The sequence below is a fragment of the Micromys minutus genome, assembly GCF_963924665.1.
Source record: "Micromys minutus genome assembly, chromosome: 2".
In the NCBI taxonomy this organism is placed as follows: domain Eukaryota; kingdom Metazoa; phylum Chordata; class Mammalia; order Rodentia; family Muridae; genus Micromys; species Micromys minutus.
The window spans coordinates 27445355-27465202 of record NC_137971.1 but is presented as its reverse complement, the minus strand read 5'-3'; the positions used below and the strand labels follow the sequence as shown (position 1 = coordinate 27465202).

Sequence of the window (19848 nt, the reverse complement as noted above, 5' to 3'; positions counted from 1 at the left end):
CCCAGAGCCCCTCTCAGCGCCTGTGAGCAGCCGCGGGGGCAGCGCCCTCGGGGAGCCGGCCGGGCGGCGGCGGCGGCAGCGGCGGCGGGCCTCGCCTCCTCGTCGTCCGTTCTAACCGGGCAGCCTCTGAGCAGCTTCGGAGAGAGACGGTGGAAGCCGTGGGCTCGGGCGGGAGCCGGCGCAGGCTCGGCGGCTGCACCTCCCGCTCCTGGAGCGGGGGGGAGAAGCGGCGGCGGCGGCCGCGGCTCCGGGGAGGGGGTCGGAGTCGCCTGTCACCATTGCCAGGGCTGGGAACGCCGGAGAGTTGCTCTCTCCCCTTCTCCTGCCTCCAACACGGCGGCGGCGGCGGCGGCACGTCCAGGGACCCGGGCCGGTGTTAAGCCTCCCGTCCGCCGCCGCCGTACCCCCCCTGGCCCGGGCTCCGGAGGACGCCGGAGGAGGCAGCCGCTGCGAGGATTATCCGTCTTCTCCCCATTCCGCTGCCTCGGCTGCCAGGCCTCTGGCTGCTGAGGAGAAGCAGGCCCAGCCGCTGCAACCATCCAGCAGCCGCCGCAGCAGCCATTACCCGGCTGCGGTCCAGGGGCAAGCGGCAGCAGAGCGAGGGGCATCAGCGACCGCCAAGTCCAGAGCCATTTCCATCCTGCAGAAGAAGCCTCGCCACCAGCAGCTTCTGCCATCTCTCTCCTCCTTTTTCTTCAGCCACAGGCTCCCAGACATGACAGCCATCATCAAAGAGATCGTTAGCAGAAACAAAAGGAGATATCAAGAGGATGGATTCGACTTAGACTTGACCTGTATCCATTTCTGCGGCTGTTCCTCTTTGCTTTTCTATCACTCTGATAACGTGGGAGTAGACGGATGCGAAAATTTTCTGTAGTTGGGGTGACTATAACGTTTGATACTGGTCGCATTTCTAGATCGTGTATTTTGTGTCTCTTCCAGTGTATTCAACCTAGGGAGAGTTCATCTAGACGGAACTCATGCCTGCTTGCAAGTGTCAAGGCACGGATTGGTTTCTTGTCGAGCTCTGTGGTTTCTTAAAATCTATTGTCCGTTAATGCAGCGTACTGTACGCTGGATTAACCAGCTCGTCAATCCATCCTTCTAAATGAACTAAAAAAAAAAAAAAAAATAGACGCTCTGGGGTTGTGCATATTTCGGCTAGATCGTGACTTAGGCCCTAGATCTAGGATGTAGATCAGATTAAAATGAAAGTCCGTGCTGCACGTAGGCATATTGCTTCAGGATCTTGCAGTGATTGTTTTTAGTTTCCTGGGTTGCATTGGAAGATTTTTCTAAAATGTGCCTAGTGGACGGATTTGCATAACTTTATAAGCATAGTCATCTTCAGCATAGACGGTGCAAATTTGAGAGTAGAAGAAGGCTTGCGAGTTTAAACTGGGGTGATTGCAACTTTGGAGCTGCATGTGGAAGTTTTGTAGTTTGAAATCAGTAGTGCCAGAATGTGTATTATTGGAGCATATGAAATTTGCATTTCAGTAGTATGTCCCATTCATTTGGCCTTGCCATGCATGATAGAACGGAGATCGAGTCGTTTTTGATCTCGGATGATGATGTCTGTGTATGGCAAGCGACTGCAGGGATTGAACTCAGCTCTCACATGAAGTTTAAGTAGTAGCGTGAATTTGCTGCTAATATTTTTTGTTTCAGGTGCTCTTACCCGTTGACTTATCTGTGGGTTTTACCCTGATTTGTGTAGAATGTCAAGTATAATTTAGCCAGGGAATATCTAGACATAGTGGCAGGAATGGATCCCGGTCTGCAGACTGTAGGTATGCTAGCTCTCTGCAGACAGTAATTCACTGAGTCAGCTTGTCGGATAAGACAGAAACCCAAGAATTTTAACGGCGTAGACTTCTGATTGTCTCAAAGTTAGGTCTCTGTACTTCAAACGTTCGTGGTTTAAAGCATTTATCTTTGCAGTTTCAGGTATGGTACTGGTTATGATCAGGGGTAGGAAAGAGAGGCCTCCTTTTTTGCAGAGTGGGAAGTATTGACAGAAATTGAGAGCTTTTGGGAGGCCAGTGTGTAAGGTGTTTGAAAACACAAGTTGCAGGTCTGAAGGGAAAGCCTTTAAGCGATTGGGCCTTTTGTTACCACCCAAGATTTTGTTATGTGACTTGAAGTTGAGAATAGTGTTTAGTTAAAATTATGTCATTGCATAATTGGTGATAAGATATTCTTTGTAAAAGTTATTTCTTAGTTATTATTAGTAGATATTTTCTTAAGGTAGAAGGGCAGCAGCAGCTTGTCTATACATGTCCTGCTGATAACATTATGGGGAGCTTTCTTTACTGAAGAGAACTCCTTTGGAAGAGGATTGATGGACTGCATTAGTGGCTGAAAGTGCATAGCTAATTTGATCCAGTTTTTGTTCGGAAATGAAGATGAAACTCACTGAAAAACTGGCTTCACACAGGCTAATTATTTTCTTTCAAGCTAAAAATACAATTTGAAAGGAATCTTTAATTTTTGAGTTTGCATTAATTGAAAAGCTTTACTAGGGTGAACTTGACCCTTCTGAAAGATAATTGGAGAAAGTTCTGAGTTGTCACTTGCTTCAGGGCAGTTTGCTGTTAGTGTGAATTAATGATAGTAATCTTGATCTAGAAGGAATTAGTGAGGTATCTAATTTTTTAAAAAAAAAACCCACATTCAAAGAAAAATCTAGAATGCCTGGTAGACAGACTTCTCGAAGCTTCCAAAGTACACTTCTGCTTTGCTTTTCCCATAGGACTTTAAGATTATTTTGTAAATTTTTTAGTATGAGCAGTGACGTGATTGCAGTTCCTTATTTGATTTCAGAGTGCATGGGCTTCTGCACGTGCAGTTTGTGTGACTTAGAAATCCAAACCTGTGCTTTTAGTTATGGTATGCATAGAAAGCAGTATCAAATATTGCTTCAAATGACTAATAACACTTAATTTCTAGAGCTGTGGTTTGATTGAGCCAAGTGTTGATGTGAAAACCAGTCAGTAGGGAAAAAGTCACTGAAGACCTTGCTCTTCTGAGCGGTGCTCCCATTAGTTTTGATAAACTAGAGGGCTTGCTTGGTTCCTTATCAGGATTTTCTGTGTTTAGGCAGCAGGGATTAGAATGGTCATTGAAGATTTGTGCTGGTCAGTGTTGGCAATGAGGCTGGCCAAGGTAAATTCCATTTTGAAAGTAGTAAGTTGGATGGATATTTTTACTTGCTGAAGGCAAAACTGAATTCCTGTAAGAATTTGTTGGTTGGATATTATTCTTAAGTCAGGAATGAGGGACTGCAAGAGTTAATGTCTTTAAAGCACATGGAAGGGTCAGCTTCTGTACAGCTTTTTTGTTTGGGAGATGTATTTTTCAATTACTGATCACAGGAATATTAGTACCTTGTAGTGAGAATAGTGATTATTAGTATTAGCTGTTTTGTTAAAGGCAAGTGATTGTTGTAAGTAACTATAGTTTTTCTTTTAAAAGACTCCAGCCTTTATCGTGCCTTTTCATGTCAGTGTGTTCCTGAAACACACTACTGGTACAGTAAGTTGCAAATTTATTTTTCCTAAAACTTAAAGAGTAAAGTGGGTCAAAAGGAGTAACTTTAGTTATATATAATTCAATATAAGGGAAAAATTTATTACTGTCAATTTAAACAGTTTACACAGCAACAGTGATGTAGACTGAGATTCCTTATAAAATATTAAGTAAAGATTAAATGATTAAATATATATAACTTGATTAATTTTAGACTTAGATTTAGAAAGTGGTGATTCATGATCTTTAAAATTTTTTAGTAACAGGAGACAGGCAGATAATATATTTTAATTTTGGTGTGGAATATTATATCTAATTTATCATAATTACATAAAACATATACTTAAGTATTATGATACAGCTTACTTTCTGGAAATGAATTCAATTCTTATTTTCAGATGTTACAACATGAGATTTGTCTTTTTTTTTTTTTTTTTTTTTTTTTTTTTTGTGCATTTACTTATAGCTTGACAGCATTTAGACAATTTTTAAGCCACTTCTAAAATAGTCACTTTGATGACTTGATTAGAAAATTGTTCATGTAGGAAAAAACAAAGTTTGAACATACATTGTAGTAAATACTCAGTTTTCAATATTTTATGTCTCTGTTTTTATTAAGTCCCAAATGTGTTCTTATATTGATATATATGCAAATTCAGAGTTGACAAAGATAAGTTTAGAATCCTGAGGACAGTTTTTTGTTTCTGTAGGCCTATTCCATCTTAGAAGTATTCTGTTCCATGAGACAGTATTAGTTATTAATACAGCTTAAGAAGTTTACATGATCAAAATTTTTTTCCATGACAAACTACTGGCTCGTAAAACAGAAGTTTCACTGCACAGAGCTGGTGGCTCGGGTTTTGTTCCCTTTTCCTCTCCCTGTAGATAAACTTGATTTTTCAGAACCAGCATTGGAGAGTTGGTTTTGTGATTCACTCTTTTGAAAAGTTACAGGATTTGTTCCATAGATCATGATTTGGGTATGAAACTTTGTATGGTTATATCAGAAGTAATTCTGCAAATATTAAGTTTTTTGTATCTGGTAGTTTCAAAATTGATACAGTTGCTGTTTGAGTTATCAGTGATGTTGAATACAGACCATGTAGCTTCATGTTAGCAAGGATTTGCTGGTCCTTTTCTATAGGCCTTGCTATGTTCCAGTGGTTCTCTAGTGCTGAAGATGGCAGAAATGAAATTAGGGCCCTGAGTGTGCAGTGTCACCTTCTTGTTCTGTATTCTCTGCTGTGGTTGCAGAAGAGTTCTATAGCAGCCTGTTTCTTAGAGGAGCATTATTATCAGAGGAAACATGTTTAAGGAATGAATTGATTTTTGCCTGGGAAATTTTAAGTTCAGAATAGTCAGGTACACTCTTCTGTTGCAACAGTTGGCATTTGTGGACACGTTTAGAATACTAGACTTAAAACTTGTTGGTAGTATTAACTTTGGAGAGATGGGAACTGCAGTTGCCCCCACTAATGACCGTGTGTGTGTGTGTGTGTGTGTGTGTGTGTGTGTGTGTGTGTGTGTGTGTGTGTTGTGAAAAAACTTGTAAATCTGCTATGTTTTGAGTAATTAGTCAAACAGTTATAATCAGAAGCCAATGTTTAATACGAACAGTGCTCTAACTTAAATATTTTCTATGTGTATGTGTGTAAGTATCAAGTTAACCAACTTACTGTTCTGTAAAATGGGTCTTCTCCTTAAAGAACAGACTGCTTTGGAGGCCATTTTAAAACATTTCGTCTTTTATATTAAAATATGGCTGGTCTTATCTACACTCTGAAGTTATAATTATTTCTCTTCGTTTTAGGCGGATGGGGTCTCTGTGCTGTGATCTTGGCTCTGGCACAGAGCTGGATAAGTATGCTATTTAATTTCTCTTAGTCATACTTTTTACCTGAAATAAGGGAAGGATAATGGTACTCACCACAAAAATTTATCTGATACCAGCAAGGAAGAGGCAGGAGGCTATTGCTAAATTCTAGGTTAGCCTGCACTGACTACATAAGTGGGCTTGAGGCTGACCTATTGTACAGCGTGAGTTCCAAGCCAGCTAAGGGAAAAGACCCTGTTGGAACAGCCAACTAAATCACATAACTACCTTGGTGCTTATACTTGCCTCATTGTAAATACTTAAATCATAGCTTCTGTCCTTGACAGTTTCCAATTATTTACATAAAAATGTTTGCATTTTTGTTTAGGAGGTGAGCAGGGTTCATGTAGTTGTTCAGTTTGAGACCTGTTGTGATTTTAATTGAGTAAGGCTATTGTGTTTTATTTTAAAATAGGGGAATTCTTTTAGGAACTTTTGAGTGTAATGTCTGATTTTGATGTCACTCAGAGTTGCTCAAAGCAACGTTAATCATGCTCATCTTAATCATGCTCATCGAAAAATTTGTTTTCAACTTTTAAGGGAACATGAAAACTTCCTTAGTTTTTGAATAATAAATTTAAAAACCATCTTGTAAGATTAAATTTTCTTATATTCAATATAGATGAATATAAATAGCATAACATATTTATAATATTTATATACAACGTATAGGCATATATGATCTATGATATAGATAATATATTTGTTCTTATGAGTCAGAGTCTCACCATGTATCCCTGGCTTGTCTGGAACTTGTGGCCATGTTTGGTCGGTATCACAGTTCTTTTTCACAAAGAAATAGGACTTCTAGTGTATAACTCAGTTATGTAAACTCTAACCAGTAAGGATATATTAGCATTTCCTTTCCGCTCTGCCAGTTGACATTTATTACAACAGACATGTGTATGTATATATATTATTTAATACAATTTGCAGTGAACTATAGCAAGAATTTAATGTTAGCGTTAAACCCTGAATCCTGTCCCCATTTTCACATTGGGACGGGATTTTCAATATAACTTGAACTTTGAAATGAGAAGAAAATGCTAAGCGGAGTTTTTTTTCCTTCCCATACTATAGTTTTAAAAATTACTAATTTATTTGGGATTTGGAATGGGAGGAACCGAACAGGACATAAGTGTGGAGGTCAGAGGACGGCTTTCTGGAGTTGGTTTTCTCCTTCCTCCCTTTGACACTGGGAATGGCAGTCAGGTCGGTAGGGTAGCAGGAAGTGCCTTTGAGCCTGCTAAGCCATCCTAGAAGCCCACAGGCTTTCTTTCTTATCAAGTGGAGGGAAGAATGGAGTAAGCTTAAGGCCCACCTACCTGCATGTGATGGAATAGTTCTTCCTTCCTCAGCAATGGAGCATCTTCATTTTCAGGGGTATTTCTACTTTGAAATATAGAGTGGATGCTGCTGTAATGATTCATGACTGTTTTGACTGTGTTTTTGTGATTTTTATTTATTTTTTTGCAAAGCTTTCCCTGAGTAATTTAGCTGTGTTTTTGTATAACACATTATGAAATTGAGTTGCATATCTTGATATCTGAACCTACTACATTGTCTGAACCAGTTTCTGTCTTTTTCTTCTGTCGGTATCTGTACTATGACAAACACATTGCTCTTCTTTCTTTCTTTCTTTCTTTCTTTCTTTCTATTTCTTTCTATTTCTTTCTTTTTATTGATGCAGACTTAATTTGTATGTTTGCTTTTGAACCTTTGAGTAGGATACAGTTATTTAAGGTTTACATAAGGGTATGAATTCTGCTTTGAAACAGGTTATCTTTTAATAAGATATATTCCTAAAAGTGAATCATAAAATCAATATACATGTTTAATGTTAGAAACAAATTTTTGCTTTGGAACAAATGCAGATTTTTTTCTATTAAATTTTTTCTTCTTTAATGAGACTTGTTTTTTGAATATTTATGTTACTCTCAACTAAATAGAATTAAATTTTTTCTTTTACATTTAGAATGAATTTTGGAGAGATAGTAAAGTTTTTAGGTATTACATTATCCAAGCTAACTGTGTTATGTTCTGTGTGTTTATGTACACGTTTATAGGCTAGCAATCAACATTTGGGACAGGGTCTCTCATTGAACCTGGAGCTTACCATATGGCAAGCCTGTCTTTTGTCTGTGCCCTCAAGTGCTGGGATTACAGGCATACACACCGTACAAGGATGTGCGAGCACCACTCACTATACATGGTTTTGACATTGGTGCTAGGGCTCTGACCTCAGATCTTTGTGATTGCATAATAAAGTGCTTAATCCATGGGACCATCCCCTCAGCTCTCATGTTATACCCACTGAGCTCACAGTCATAGGAAATACATTGATTTTGTAGACAAGTGAATTAGAAAGGCAGCCTGCTAGAAAGTAAATAACATTCTGGAGTTAGCCAGGCCCCAGACACAGCTCAGACACCTGCCCGAGTTTCCATCTTTGATGTCAGGTGAAGCTGTGACTCGTAGGTGTTTGCTTTTGGTGAGCATGGTCACACGTGAGGTAGTAGAAGGCTTGCTTGTACTCAGTGGGTTGAGGCTGTTATGCTCTGAGACATCTGCAGGACCTGGGATCTGTTTAATGCTAGAGGAAGTGTCTGATATGTAGGTATAGTCCAAGGTCAACTGTTGCTGGATGGCAGAGCTGGGTCCTAGGTTTTCTGACTATTGTGGGGCTTATGTTTCTTTTAAGAACTTTCCCACTAAAGATGTCCCTAGTAAGGAAAAGATTTATTTGACTAAGTCTGTCTTTCAGCAGATTGAGGCAAGAGGATTGTTCTGTTTGAGGACAGCTTAGGTAACTTCATACAACACCTTGAGTTCTAGGTTCAGGTCAGAGGAGTCTGAAACATTTTTTTCCTGTTTGAGCAGTTTTCTTTGTAATTGTTTAGGGAGTTACTTTGCTGCTAGTTTCTTTAATGTTACTGTTGTTTAACAGCTTCTTTAGTCTTAGATTTCTTTACTCTAAACCTTGTTTCTTCAGATGGGATGAAGTTAAATGTGCTTCTGTAAAGGGGCAAATTTCTGACAAGGAGTAAGAAAAAACATGACATTTTTTCCAGATGAAGAGAATGGGGCTGTCCTGACTGAAGTTCCTGGGTGCACATTCACCTGCTTTTCAAAGCTTTGCATTGATTGTTAGCCTGGTTGAATTAAAGTGTTTTTACTTACCGAAAATAAAAATTGGGATTGCTGTGACGCTTCTGAATTGAGCACACGAGTTTTCATTAGTCCGAAGGTGCACAGGAACCAAGGCAGTAAAATGGGCAGTGAATTTCTTGGTTTATTTCTAAGGATGACAAGCATAGTTATAAGTGTTTTAGGAATAGATTAGTTGCTATGGTTTTTTTTTTCCCGTTTAATTTTACAATTTCATTTGCTGCTCACTTTACACAGAATAAAATGTCAAGGCCTTATATTTTAATTTCTTAGGAAACTTAAGCACTGATTTAGAGTTTTGGTTCTTGAAGTCAGGGGTGATGTTTAGGTATGCTGATGACTGTTTGAAGCTGACATGACTTGACATGATAGCTTCATATTCACCAAAAAAAAAAAAAAAAAGCAAATAGTAATTCACTACTGTAATTCAGTTGAATAGATTAACAGTGATTAAGCCTATGAATTAAAAGCTCATTTGCTTACTAAAGAAAATTCCTTTTATAAAGAGACTTCTAAGAGAAAAATCACCTTTTTGTTTATTTTTTCAAAACTTCACATTGCTTTCTAATTCTTGGTGAAGTAAAAGAGGTGTCTTTTTGAATAATTTACATAGTGCTTCATAATTGAAATGATCAACAATACATAATTTACCTATAAATTAAGATTTCTTCATTTTTCCCCTTTACTGGTTTTTATCATGTAGTGGACTTAAGGTAACACAGGAACAATTTTTATGATTCAGATTTTACAAAACCCACAATTAAATAGAAACAAAAAAAAATTGAAGTATTAGAGCTTTGAAATGCCTCCACTTAAAATTACTTCTAGGAAATCTACTGCACATTTAATACTTAATGTTTATATAACTTATGTGAAATAACACACACATGTTATATATAATATATATTAAATATTTGAGGTTTGTATTAGTATTCCAGGCCCCAAATACCTTTGATATGTTAATTTCACTTATTTTGGAGTATTTTGATGAGTTGAAATTAATGTGGAATAGAAGTAATTTGAATAAACAATTTTCACACTAAAGTGGGCATAGCTTTGTTGCTGTCCTTCTGAATCCAGGCTTGTCATGATGTTACGGTTGCATAATTTTAATCATGTGATTTATATTTGTATAGTTGGCTTGTATTTGTGGCACTATTAATTGATCAGTGTGCACTGATAATTAGTATGAACATTTGGTGAAAAATGTCATTTTTAAGTCAGATACCAAAAGAGAATCTTTAATCATATAAGCTAACCATTAATTGTTTATCAGTGAATTTATATTAATATATTTTGCACAAACTATTTAAAACAAAGTGATAGAAACTTAGTTTTTTATTTTATAAACAAAGTTACTTCTGGGTGTGACCTTAACACCCTGGAAGTGTCCTCAAGGAATTCAGAAGTTCAGTTACTCTTGGCCACATAGTAAGTTGAAGTTCAGTTTTTACCAAAAAAAAAAAAACCCCGTCTTAGAAAAAAAAACTAAAAACCAAGTCAAGCCCTCCATCCCCCCCAAAAAAAAACAAAAAAAAATTTCTAACAACAAAATCCAAATTACTTGCTTATTATTAAGTTCAATTTTTTCCCAAATAAAGTGAAACTTAAACTTGAAATTTTCATCTAGGTGTAAGGTTGCTGTCTTGATTTCTAATAAAAATTAGTGGTGGCATTAGTTATTTTGTTACTGTTTTCTTGTTGCTGCCCGGGGAAGGAAAACACAGTCCTGAGTAGCTTCTGTGGAGTAGTCTGTAGGATGTTTGGATGAAATTACAGTATACTAAAAACTGTGATACGTCTTCTTCTACGTTATGTCCGTATTGTGATCGCATGCGTCTGAAACTGAGAGAAGGCCCTTAGAAAGATGCTTGTTATTACTGCAAAGGTCACAGGTTGTAGTCGTGCGGCGTCCTGATAGCCAGGCCTGCCGTCTGTTCTTCAAATGTAGGAAAACATTAAGATAATTTAGTGGTAGTAAGTGGTTTTGACACTTTTGTTTTTGGAATCATCTAATTACAAGTTTTTAAGACCTAAGATGAAGTTTTAGGCCTTTGTAAAAGTGAAACTTAAGGTATGCTATCAATTGTGCTAAACCACTAAGGGCCTGCTTAGGAGCTGAAGATGCTGCTCCGAGCCTGACTCTGGCCGCTCACTTTTACTGGGGTGTCTCCATGCTTCAGCACAAGAGTGTCGCGTTTTCACGGCACTTGATATATTAAATAACACAAAATTCTGGTTTTTTGTTTTTGTTTTTTTTTTAAACTAGGTTTTCTAACACGTTATATAAGAATTGATAATACAAAACTCAGTGAGGGGACTGATTTAGTAAGCGGTTGTAAACATTTCCTTTGAGTATTTTTCAAGTCCTGTGTCTATTTTCCCTTCTTCAAACTTAAGTTTTTATCTGTGTATAAAGGGGCTTCCTCATGCAAACATTTTCTTTTGCATCGTACTTGCATGTACTTGATGTTAGCTTACTGTATAAGTCTTTAAAATGCCTTAATATGGCTGAATATAGCTGATGAATTTTAGGTTTTTATTATATCTAGGGTTTTTTTTTTTTATGTGCCAAGTGGTATTTTAGCTAAAAATAATGTTTTAAGTTTAAATATTTGGATTTGTAATTTTAAACCCAACTTTGTGCCTGGGGCCTGTAGTTTTTGAATGTAAGCTGCTGGCCAGACTAATGCCTGGGAGGAAGAAGGCTTTGTCAGTATAGTTTCTGGACTTGGACTAGAATGACTTCCCTGCAGGTCTCGAAAACTTTTAGGCCTTTTTGCATAGGAGCTTAGTGTGGATATAGATGATCCTCATGTCATGTGCAGCTCTTACCCAAATACTGAAAGTTTAGAAATTATTTCCCATTCTGCTTACTTCATAGTTGGATAGTGTGGAGGATTAAAGGAATTTCTGCCTCATTATTTTTATTTTTATTTCTTCCATTTAACTGGTATTTTTATCTTGTTTATTAAACTTTCTCTGTCTCCACCTCTCTTTTTTTCTGTTAGGGCCTCATTGTGTAGTCCTAGTTGGCCTGAACCTCACAAGACTTCCCCTGCCTTTGCCTCCCAGGGTTACAGGAGGATGTCACACTACACCTTGGCCAACCCTTGTATGATCCAGCATTTTATTTATCAGTTGGAACCATTGACTTTCTTTGTTTTTTTTTTTTTTTTTTTCCTTTTCTTTCTTTTTTTTTTTTTTAACAATTTTAGTTTTTTTTTCCTATGATTTTAAATCATGTTCTTTGAACATAAAGATTACAAATTACAGGGGTGCTTTCTCCCACAGTGGCAGTAATTATTTTCTTACAAAAGATTGTACCCTTCCATTAAATTACTTTAAAAAGTAAAGTCTATTTAAATATGCACCAAAGACTCTGTTTATGTGTTTTATGTGGATGAGTGCTCTGTCTGCATGTATACCTGCATGGTAGAAGAGGGCATCAGATCAGATGCTTGTGAGCCACTATGTGGGTGCTGGGAATTGAACTCAGGACCTCTGGAAGAGCAGCCAGTGTTCTTAACCACTGAGCTATGTCCCTAGCCCCCAAAGACTTGTTCTTACTTTCTATCAATACAACTAAAATGTTAATAGAAAAGTTTCATATTCTAAAGTGAATTTTGACTAGCATATTTTAAAATATAATTTCAGTGTTCAGGGAATAATTTTATAATTCACAGATACAAAGTTGATTATGATTTAAATGTTTTCAGTGGGAATAGGAATCTTTTTACAATATTAAAACAAGGCAATTATAAAATCATTAATGACTTTATTATAGTAGTGAGTGGCAGTATATATGTCTTCATGATTGAAAATCTACATTATTACTTCTGGTTCATATTATTTTTCTTTAGTCAAAAACAGTTCATTGGGGCAAATTTATTTATACCACTTGCAAAAGATGATTTCTAGGCTGTTAATATAGGGTAAAGAAATTTATTTCATGTATTACATTAAAGTCATATGTAAAGTGAACTAATTCAGCCCACACATTTGGAGTTTTTCTTGTTTTAAATTGTCTCAAAGAGTTTTACTTTGAAGGGCAAATTTTGGTTGTTAAAGCAACTAAAATTTTTTCAATTTTGACTAAATTGAAGGAGGATGGTCTATTGTCAGGGATACATTTGTATTAGGACCTGTGGAGTGGTTCCTGATCTCTGCATTCTCAGTGTTGAACTTGCAAAGGCATTGCAGGTGAATGTTTTGGGTCTTTTCTTCCCCCAGATGCAGCTACTACTAAATGAATTGGCACTAAATATGACAGGGCTTTGTTCTTGAGTTACTGTTCTGTCCTTCAGGAACATTGGACTATCTTTCCTGTTGTAAGTTAGAGACCTTAATGTCTTTTGCATGAGTATAAAGTAGCTAAAGCTAGTGTTTGTTTTGTTTCTAAGCAGTCTATTGCAGGAGTAACTTAAGGGTCTAACATCAAATATAAAGACTAGAGCATTAGAGATCTCTTTTGAACGTTATGCTACTGTTGAGTCAATTATAGCTTTAATTTTTTTATAATCTTTATATGTACCGCTATGATTTTTCTGTAGACAATTTGGAGTTTGTGTTTGGCTTAGTTGTTATACAGCTGTTAATGTGTCTAATACATTTTTTGACTTCTGCACTTCTGAAGGCTGTTAGAGAAGTTGTATTCATATTTTGCTTGATTTGCTTATTAGTGGTCAATCTTAGATTTTTTTTTTAGTGGTAAGAAAATCAGACGGTGTGTCCATGGATATGCGTGCGCACTTGGGTGTAGTTTAATTGCAGTGGAGCTCTGAAACTAGAAACCAATCTTTTCATATTTTCCAGAGACCCAGGAAGAAGAAGCTAATTGTTCTATAAACTCATTAGAAATTAAAAATTTTAGAGGATCTCTTATAGGCTTGATGAGCCTTTATTTTTTTTAATCTTTTTTTTTTAAAGATTTATTTATTTTATGTATGAGTACACTGTCACTGTCTGTAGACACACAGAAGAGGGCATCAGATCTCATTACAGGTGGTTGGGAGCCACCATGTGGTTGCTGGGAATTGAACTCAGGACCTCTGGAAGGGCAGCCAGTACTCTTTACACTGAGCCATCTCTCCAGTCTACGTTATTTCATAATTTACTTCTAGGAAGAAAAACTTGGTGGAAAGCTAGTAGGGATGTAAGCCATCAGTAAATACACCCAAAAAAACCTTACTTTGGACTTCAGAGTTGCTGACTTTATAAGGAATTTGATAAGTTAAACCTAGTTGAAATTCAGAATACTTTATTCATTAAAAAATTAAAAGTTTTTTTTCATTGAGTTTATTCATATCTATATGTATATAAGATTGGAATCACTTTAAAAGATTCTAAAACTTAAGGATTCAGTGAAAAAAATGTGCTGGGGATGCCCAGGGACTTCCATGTGTGCTCTACCATGGAGCTAAGAAATCATCTTGTTTTTACATTACTTTTGAGTCAAGTTTTCCTTCACTGATCCAGGCTACTCTTAAACAGACATGTAGCCCAGGAAGCCTGGAACTTGTGAACTTTCGGCCTCACCCTACCAAATAGCTGGCATTATAGTCACGTACCACCATGCCAGGTTGGTTCTGTTTCAAAAGTTGTTACTGGCTTTTGGGTGGGGTGCCTGTAATCCCAGTATTTAGGGGAGGCAGGAGGAACAAGAGGGTTTAGCTTTCCTCTTGGCAAGCTGCAGACAGTTCAGGCAAAAACACCCCTCTTCCCACAAAAAGACAGTTTGTCACTGGAAATTATGTTAGTTAACGTTAGTGCATGTCTACATTATAGCCATTGTCAGTGTTTGATATGGTTATCTTTTCACAAATGGAGTTTTTATCTATTTATTTGTGCTTTTCTTTACACAACATTCTGTATAGCTTTGGCTGGCCTTGAACTCTATGTAGACAAGGCTGGCCTTGAAACTCAAATCTGTCTGCTTCTGCTCCCCAGTGATGGGGTTACAGGTGTGAACCACCAGGCCTGGCCTAGTGTTTTTAAAGCTATTGATAATTACTGTTTTACCAGCCTTGCTAAATACCATGGTTTGCTTCTGTACTTCTGAATCTTCGTAGACTATACTTTTGTGGTTTATTTTCCTCAACTATATCGCTGGAACAGAATGAAAACATAAATTTTTTATAGTTGTATTTTAGAGATTTTTTTTTTGCCAGATGTTATTAAGTAGAAAAACTATTTGCAATTAATCAGTTAATTATCAGTTAATGTTTTCATACGGTGTTCGCATATTCAGATTAGCCTTTAGCATGCTACCCTCTGGTTTCAGCTTCTTTAGTACTGGGATTGCTGGGATCAGTGTTGTGTGCCATGCTGCCTGAATACAAGTATCTGCAGGGTGTAGTTTGTTTTGTTTGTTTTTGTTTTATTTTAATTGAGACAAGGCTTTATACCTCTGGCTGGCTGGCCTGGAACTTGCTATGTAGACCAGGTTGGCTTGGAACTTACTTCCTCTCAAGTGCTGGGATTGTAGATTTGTGCCATTACATCTGACGTGAAGAGCTCTAATTATAATAACCTCTTGTTACAGCTACAGAGCCCATTGCAGTTTTATACATTTAAAGATATTTTTAAATTTCTTACTCAAATTAATTAGCAAGCAAGTTAATGAATGAAGTACTGTTATTTTACATGAGAATGAAGCAAGCATTTTAGAAGTTCAGAGATTGAGAGGTTTACCTCAAGTTGCCAGCTCTATGTTGCAAAGTTGGTGTTCTGTATGAAATGGAAATATTTATTCCATGGTTAGAATAGGGTCTGGAACCTATTAAACATTTTCATAGTCTATATTCTGTCTGTCTACCTACCTATCAAAACAGGGTTTCTCTGTATAGACTTGGCTGTCCTGAAATTCACTCTCTACAACAGGATAGCCTCAAACTCAGAAAACTGCCTGCCATTACCACCTGCAGTTTACTGTTGCTGTTTGAAAGCCCCTATATTTCCTTGTCTTTCTTTTTTTCTCTAATCTCCTTTTCGCCCCTTCCCTCCTCTCACCTATTCTCTCTCTCTTCACCCCCATTTCTTTCTTAAGCATTTTTCTTTGTAATATGTAACCTGTAAGCTTTTAGTGCCACTGGTTAAAAGCACTGGCAGACAACAAGGGAAGAAATTCCAGAAATGGTAAATTCGGGAAGGTCTTGATGTCTGCTGACTTGACAGGCAGGCTTGTGATCTGGATTTTCCTCTGCAGAGAGCTCCTTGTTCTTGACTATGAACATTTCTGTGTATATGCTTGATTAAATTGAGCTACTTGCCACAGCATCCTTAAACCTGTGTCTGTTTTATGTAAATGCCATCCTTTTTGTTTGTCTTTATTAGTTGCATCTGTCTTTCTCCTGCAGTTCTTTGCTTAGGCCATTCTAGCCCCTTAAGTATATCTTTCTAATATAAGTTTTATTCTTTATGTGTATCAGTGTTATGCCAGCAAACATGTGTCTTCTCAATAGGCATGTCTGGTATTCACAGAGGCCAGAAGAGGGCATGGGATCTGCTGGAACTGGAGTTACAGATGGTTGTAAGCTTCGATATGGGTGCTGGGAACCAAACCTGTACCTCTTTCTGCAAGAGCAGCAAGTATGTTTAACTTGTTAACTGCTGGGTCATCTCTTCAAACACCCATGTGTTCTCTTCTGTCACCAGTGTATGGTAAGGCTCTTGTGAGCTCTACCCAACATAATACTCAACTTGGTGATGCTTCATACATACTTCCACAGAACTAATCTCTCCTGAAAACTTCTTCATTTAAACACAGTAGTACTTCTAGTGCTACTGTCGGTCCGTGTGCCTGTCTTTCTTGAGGAAGGGAACTAAGCTGGGGATAGTGCCCAGAGGTAGCACTGGGGTTAGCAGCAACAACAGAAAAGAGGTCAGGAAGTTAACCCAATCTTTTACTAACTTGTTCAGTTCATAAATATAGCACAAAGCTAAGTTTGAAGTTAGTTTTAGACAGAATGGCCACATTTCACAGAAAATAGTAGTAATTTTTTTTTAATAAAATTCATTTCTTAGTTGCATTGTTTAGCAAAGGGTCATAAATTATGTGAATTCTTAAGTGTCTGTGCACATACCTGTGTATATGTTTTTGTGTGTGCTAGGTACAACCAAGGACTCTCTGCATATGCCAGGTAAAGAAAGCCCTCTGTCACTGAACTAGCTCTTCTAACCTCTGGATTTATATTTTGACCCAAAATTAATTTATGTTTTGGGTGGGATTTTCAAAGTAGTGATCATTATCACTGTTTGGGGCTCCATTCTTGTAACTCAGTCATTTGATTTTATTTCCCATTTTTCTTACGTTTGTGCTCAAAAAAAATTTTTTTTTTTTTTTTACAATACAAGTCAGTCTTTATTGAAAACTTCAGTATTAAAAGTTGAATTATTTTAAAAGTGATTCAGAAGTTGTATTGCCCTTGTCTTGGTTAAACCTCTCTTTGCTTGCTCTCCTCCCCCATTACTGAACCAGTACATTTTTATAATTAAAGAAGAGCTGTACTTTTAGATGTGACCCTTTTCTTAATTTAGAATAGTAGATGACATGTTTGTGACATATTAGTGATAATCATTTTATTTGAACTTTTCTAATTCTTTGGTTGAGATGGATTTATGTATTCTTACAGTGAGAAAATTTGTTCCTGGTGCAGAAACTGTTATTAAACTCTATATGTATCTATACACATGCACTTAAGACATTAGGAACCCTAAAGCTATAACTTGACTTGCTCAGTCATGTCCTACAGACTTGAATTTGTCTCGTTTATTATTGCATGATCTTATTTACCCTGTCCATGTATATTACCTCTGTTAACATTTTTACCTAAAGTCTTGTGAGTTGGTATTAAAGACATTTGGCTATCACAGGTGATGCTCTGCCTTTGTAGCATCTGTGGCCAACGCCACCTCAGTGGCTTGGAGATTGATTACTGAGTTAGATGTGGAAGGCAAAGGTACCCAGAATATGCAGGCAAGAGGTCTTTAGTAGCTGTTTTTAAAGGAGGCAACTTGGTATAGCTGATGTGAAAAGTCTTAGAGGTAATTATGAGAGAATTGACTTAACCCCAGAACAAATGAGAGCTAGAGAGATGGACATGGTTTATTGAAGTGTAGATTCTTAGTTAATGGGAAATAAATTTTTTTTTAATATAAAGATGGTTTTATGTTAACTGATGTGTAACACAATCCAAACTAATGGACACACTAAGTATTAATTACATCCTAACTACACGCTAGGTATTACATCGATGAGAAGAAAGCAGCTAGGCTTCAACCTCAGTTGAGTATTATGACGTCACAGGTGTCAGGGACTGGAGATTATTTCTGGCAGCTGAATCACTGTGGAGTAGGAATTTGAAGTCTAAGAGTGGTGAGTGACTTGTCCAGGTTATATAGCTCAGGAGCAGGCAAGTACATTTGGCAACCTTTTATAATTATAGCTATAGTGGGAGAAGCTAATGTTTCAAATGCATGCATATTTGTATCATTGTATATTCTAGGCATTTCCTTAATTTAATAATTCAGATATTTATCCAAATATTATTGCTATGGGATTTCCTGCAGAAAGACTTGAAGGTGTATACAGGAACAATATTGATGATGTAGTAAGGTAAGCACTCTTGAGTTTCTATTTCATATATTAATAAATTATATTGATGTTTTTTACTTAGAAAAGATTCCTAAAAAAAAAAAAAACAGAATGGTATTTGCATTATGATATGGACTTTGTTTTGTTTTGGTAATAAATACTCTGAAAGTTTTAACCTAAGGAAGGTATCTGATAGCTCTCAGCTGGATGCAATTCACTGGACAAGAACTGACTTGATACATAATCTTGTTTATTTATGTCATGCTGATTTTTTTTAATTCCATAAGATGCCTCTTACCAGGTTAGTCCCTGGCTTCTGTTACAGTACAAGGTTTTAATTTTATATTTGGGTTAGGCCTTGCTCGAGTAGGTTTGTTTAGTTATTCACACTGAGGCATGGGTGACCAATGTGTTTTTATGTGGAATTTATATCTGTAGTAGTGTATACAATGATTATAGAGGGATTTGCTGGACATTCAAAAGACTAAATGTTGAGTTTCATAATTTTACAAAAATTTCAAGTGTAATTGTCACTTAGTTCAGAAAAGTGTTTCTTAAAGTCCACTTAAAAATACATTATGACCTAAGAATATATAAATTGCCTATTGAACAAGTTAGCCTTATTTTCTAATTTCAAATAAAAAATACATTTGTATGAGTAAGTGTAAATTTTTGTTACAAACTATAATATTTTAATAATTCATCAATACTGAGTCTTGCTTTATTTGCTATGCCGGTTCTGAAGTGCTTGAATGAATTTAAAAGTTAAAATTCTGGATTATTTTCTTTTTACATGTAAAGTATCTTTCCTGAGACTTTAAACTACTTTGTGATTATGCAGATTTAAATAGGTGGGAAAGTACTTTGTAACTTACAGGGTGTCTTGCAAATATAGGATGCTTTTTGTAGTACTGAGTGATTTTATGCCTTTAGATGAGCTAATTGTCAGTTTTCTAAGTGGTTAATTTTTACTCTAGTAAGTTTTGCTCCTTTGGATAATATATTATAGTGTTATTTATGATTTGTTCAGTTTACGTTTCACCATCTATGAAAGTCTACCAAAGCAAAGCCCCAAACCCATGTACTTACTGCTTTGTAGTTTCCACTAAACTTTAGGTTACACTGTCAGAGCTAATGTTTAAAAGTCATTAAAAATAGGTGACTACATTTACCTCCTCATAATTAGGTAGTACACAGTGGAAGGGCACTTACCATGGTAGGCCCACAGGAACAGCAGCTCAATAGTCAGGGTTGGAAAGAAAGAAATAGGCCGCAGAAAAAAGTTAATTTTTGAATTGAAGGTTGCAGAGCATGGCAAGTGGAAGTTTGGCTGGATACCGGTTTCCAGATAATTATTTACTGTTTGGTGCAGAACTGTTTATGGCTTTCATGTTATGCCTGGTAAAATACACTAATTCACACCAATTTTATATTCAGCCAAGGATCAGTTTAACCAAATCAAATTAGTACTTCAGCTGTATTGAAAAGGGCACAAGTACTTTAAATAGAGGGGAATTTTTCTGGTTATGTAATTTTTTTGACTAATCTGGCATACTAATTTTATATCCGTTTCTATTAAGTATGAATTGTGAGGGAGATTAGATTACCCTTCAGGTTACAATTTCAGTTTCTAGACATTTACCTTTGGTCATTAGACCTTATACTGTAGTAACTTAACTAA

General features: G+C 36.8%; 1 protein-coding gene across 1 annotated transcript in view; it reads left to right on the top strand.

Annotated features, from left to right (window-relative positions):
- The first annotated feature begins 573 nt into the window (after nt 1–573).
- The window catches only part of PTEN (phosphatase and tensin homolog), a 67084-nt gene continuing 47809 nt past the window's right edge, over nt 574–19848 (top strand). Inside the window, exons 1-2 of the mRNA XM_080911593.1 lie at nt 574–794; nt 18104–18188. Coding sequence (XP_080767719.1) covers nt 716–794; nt 18104–18188 — 164 coding nt within the window. The 5' untranslated portion in view covers nt 574–715. The remainder of the gene's footprint in view (nt 795–18103; nt 18189–19848) is intronic.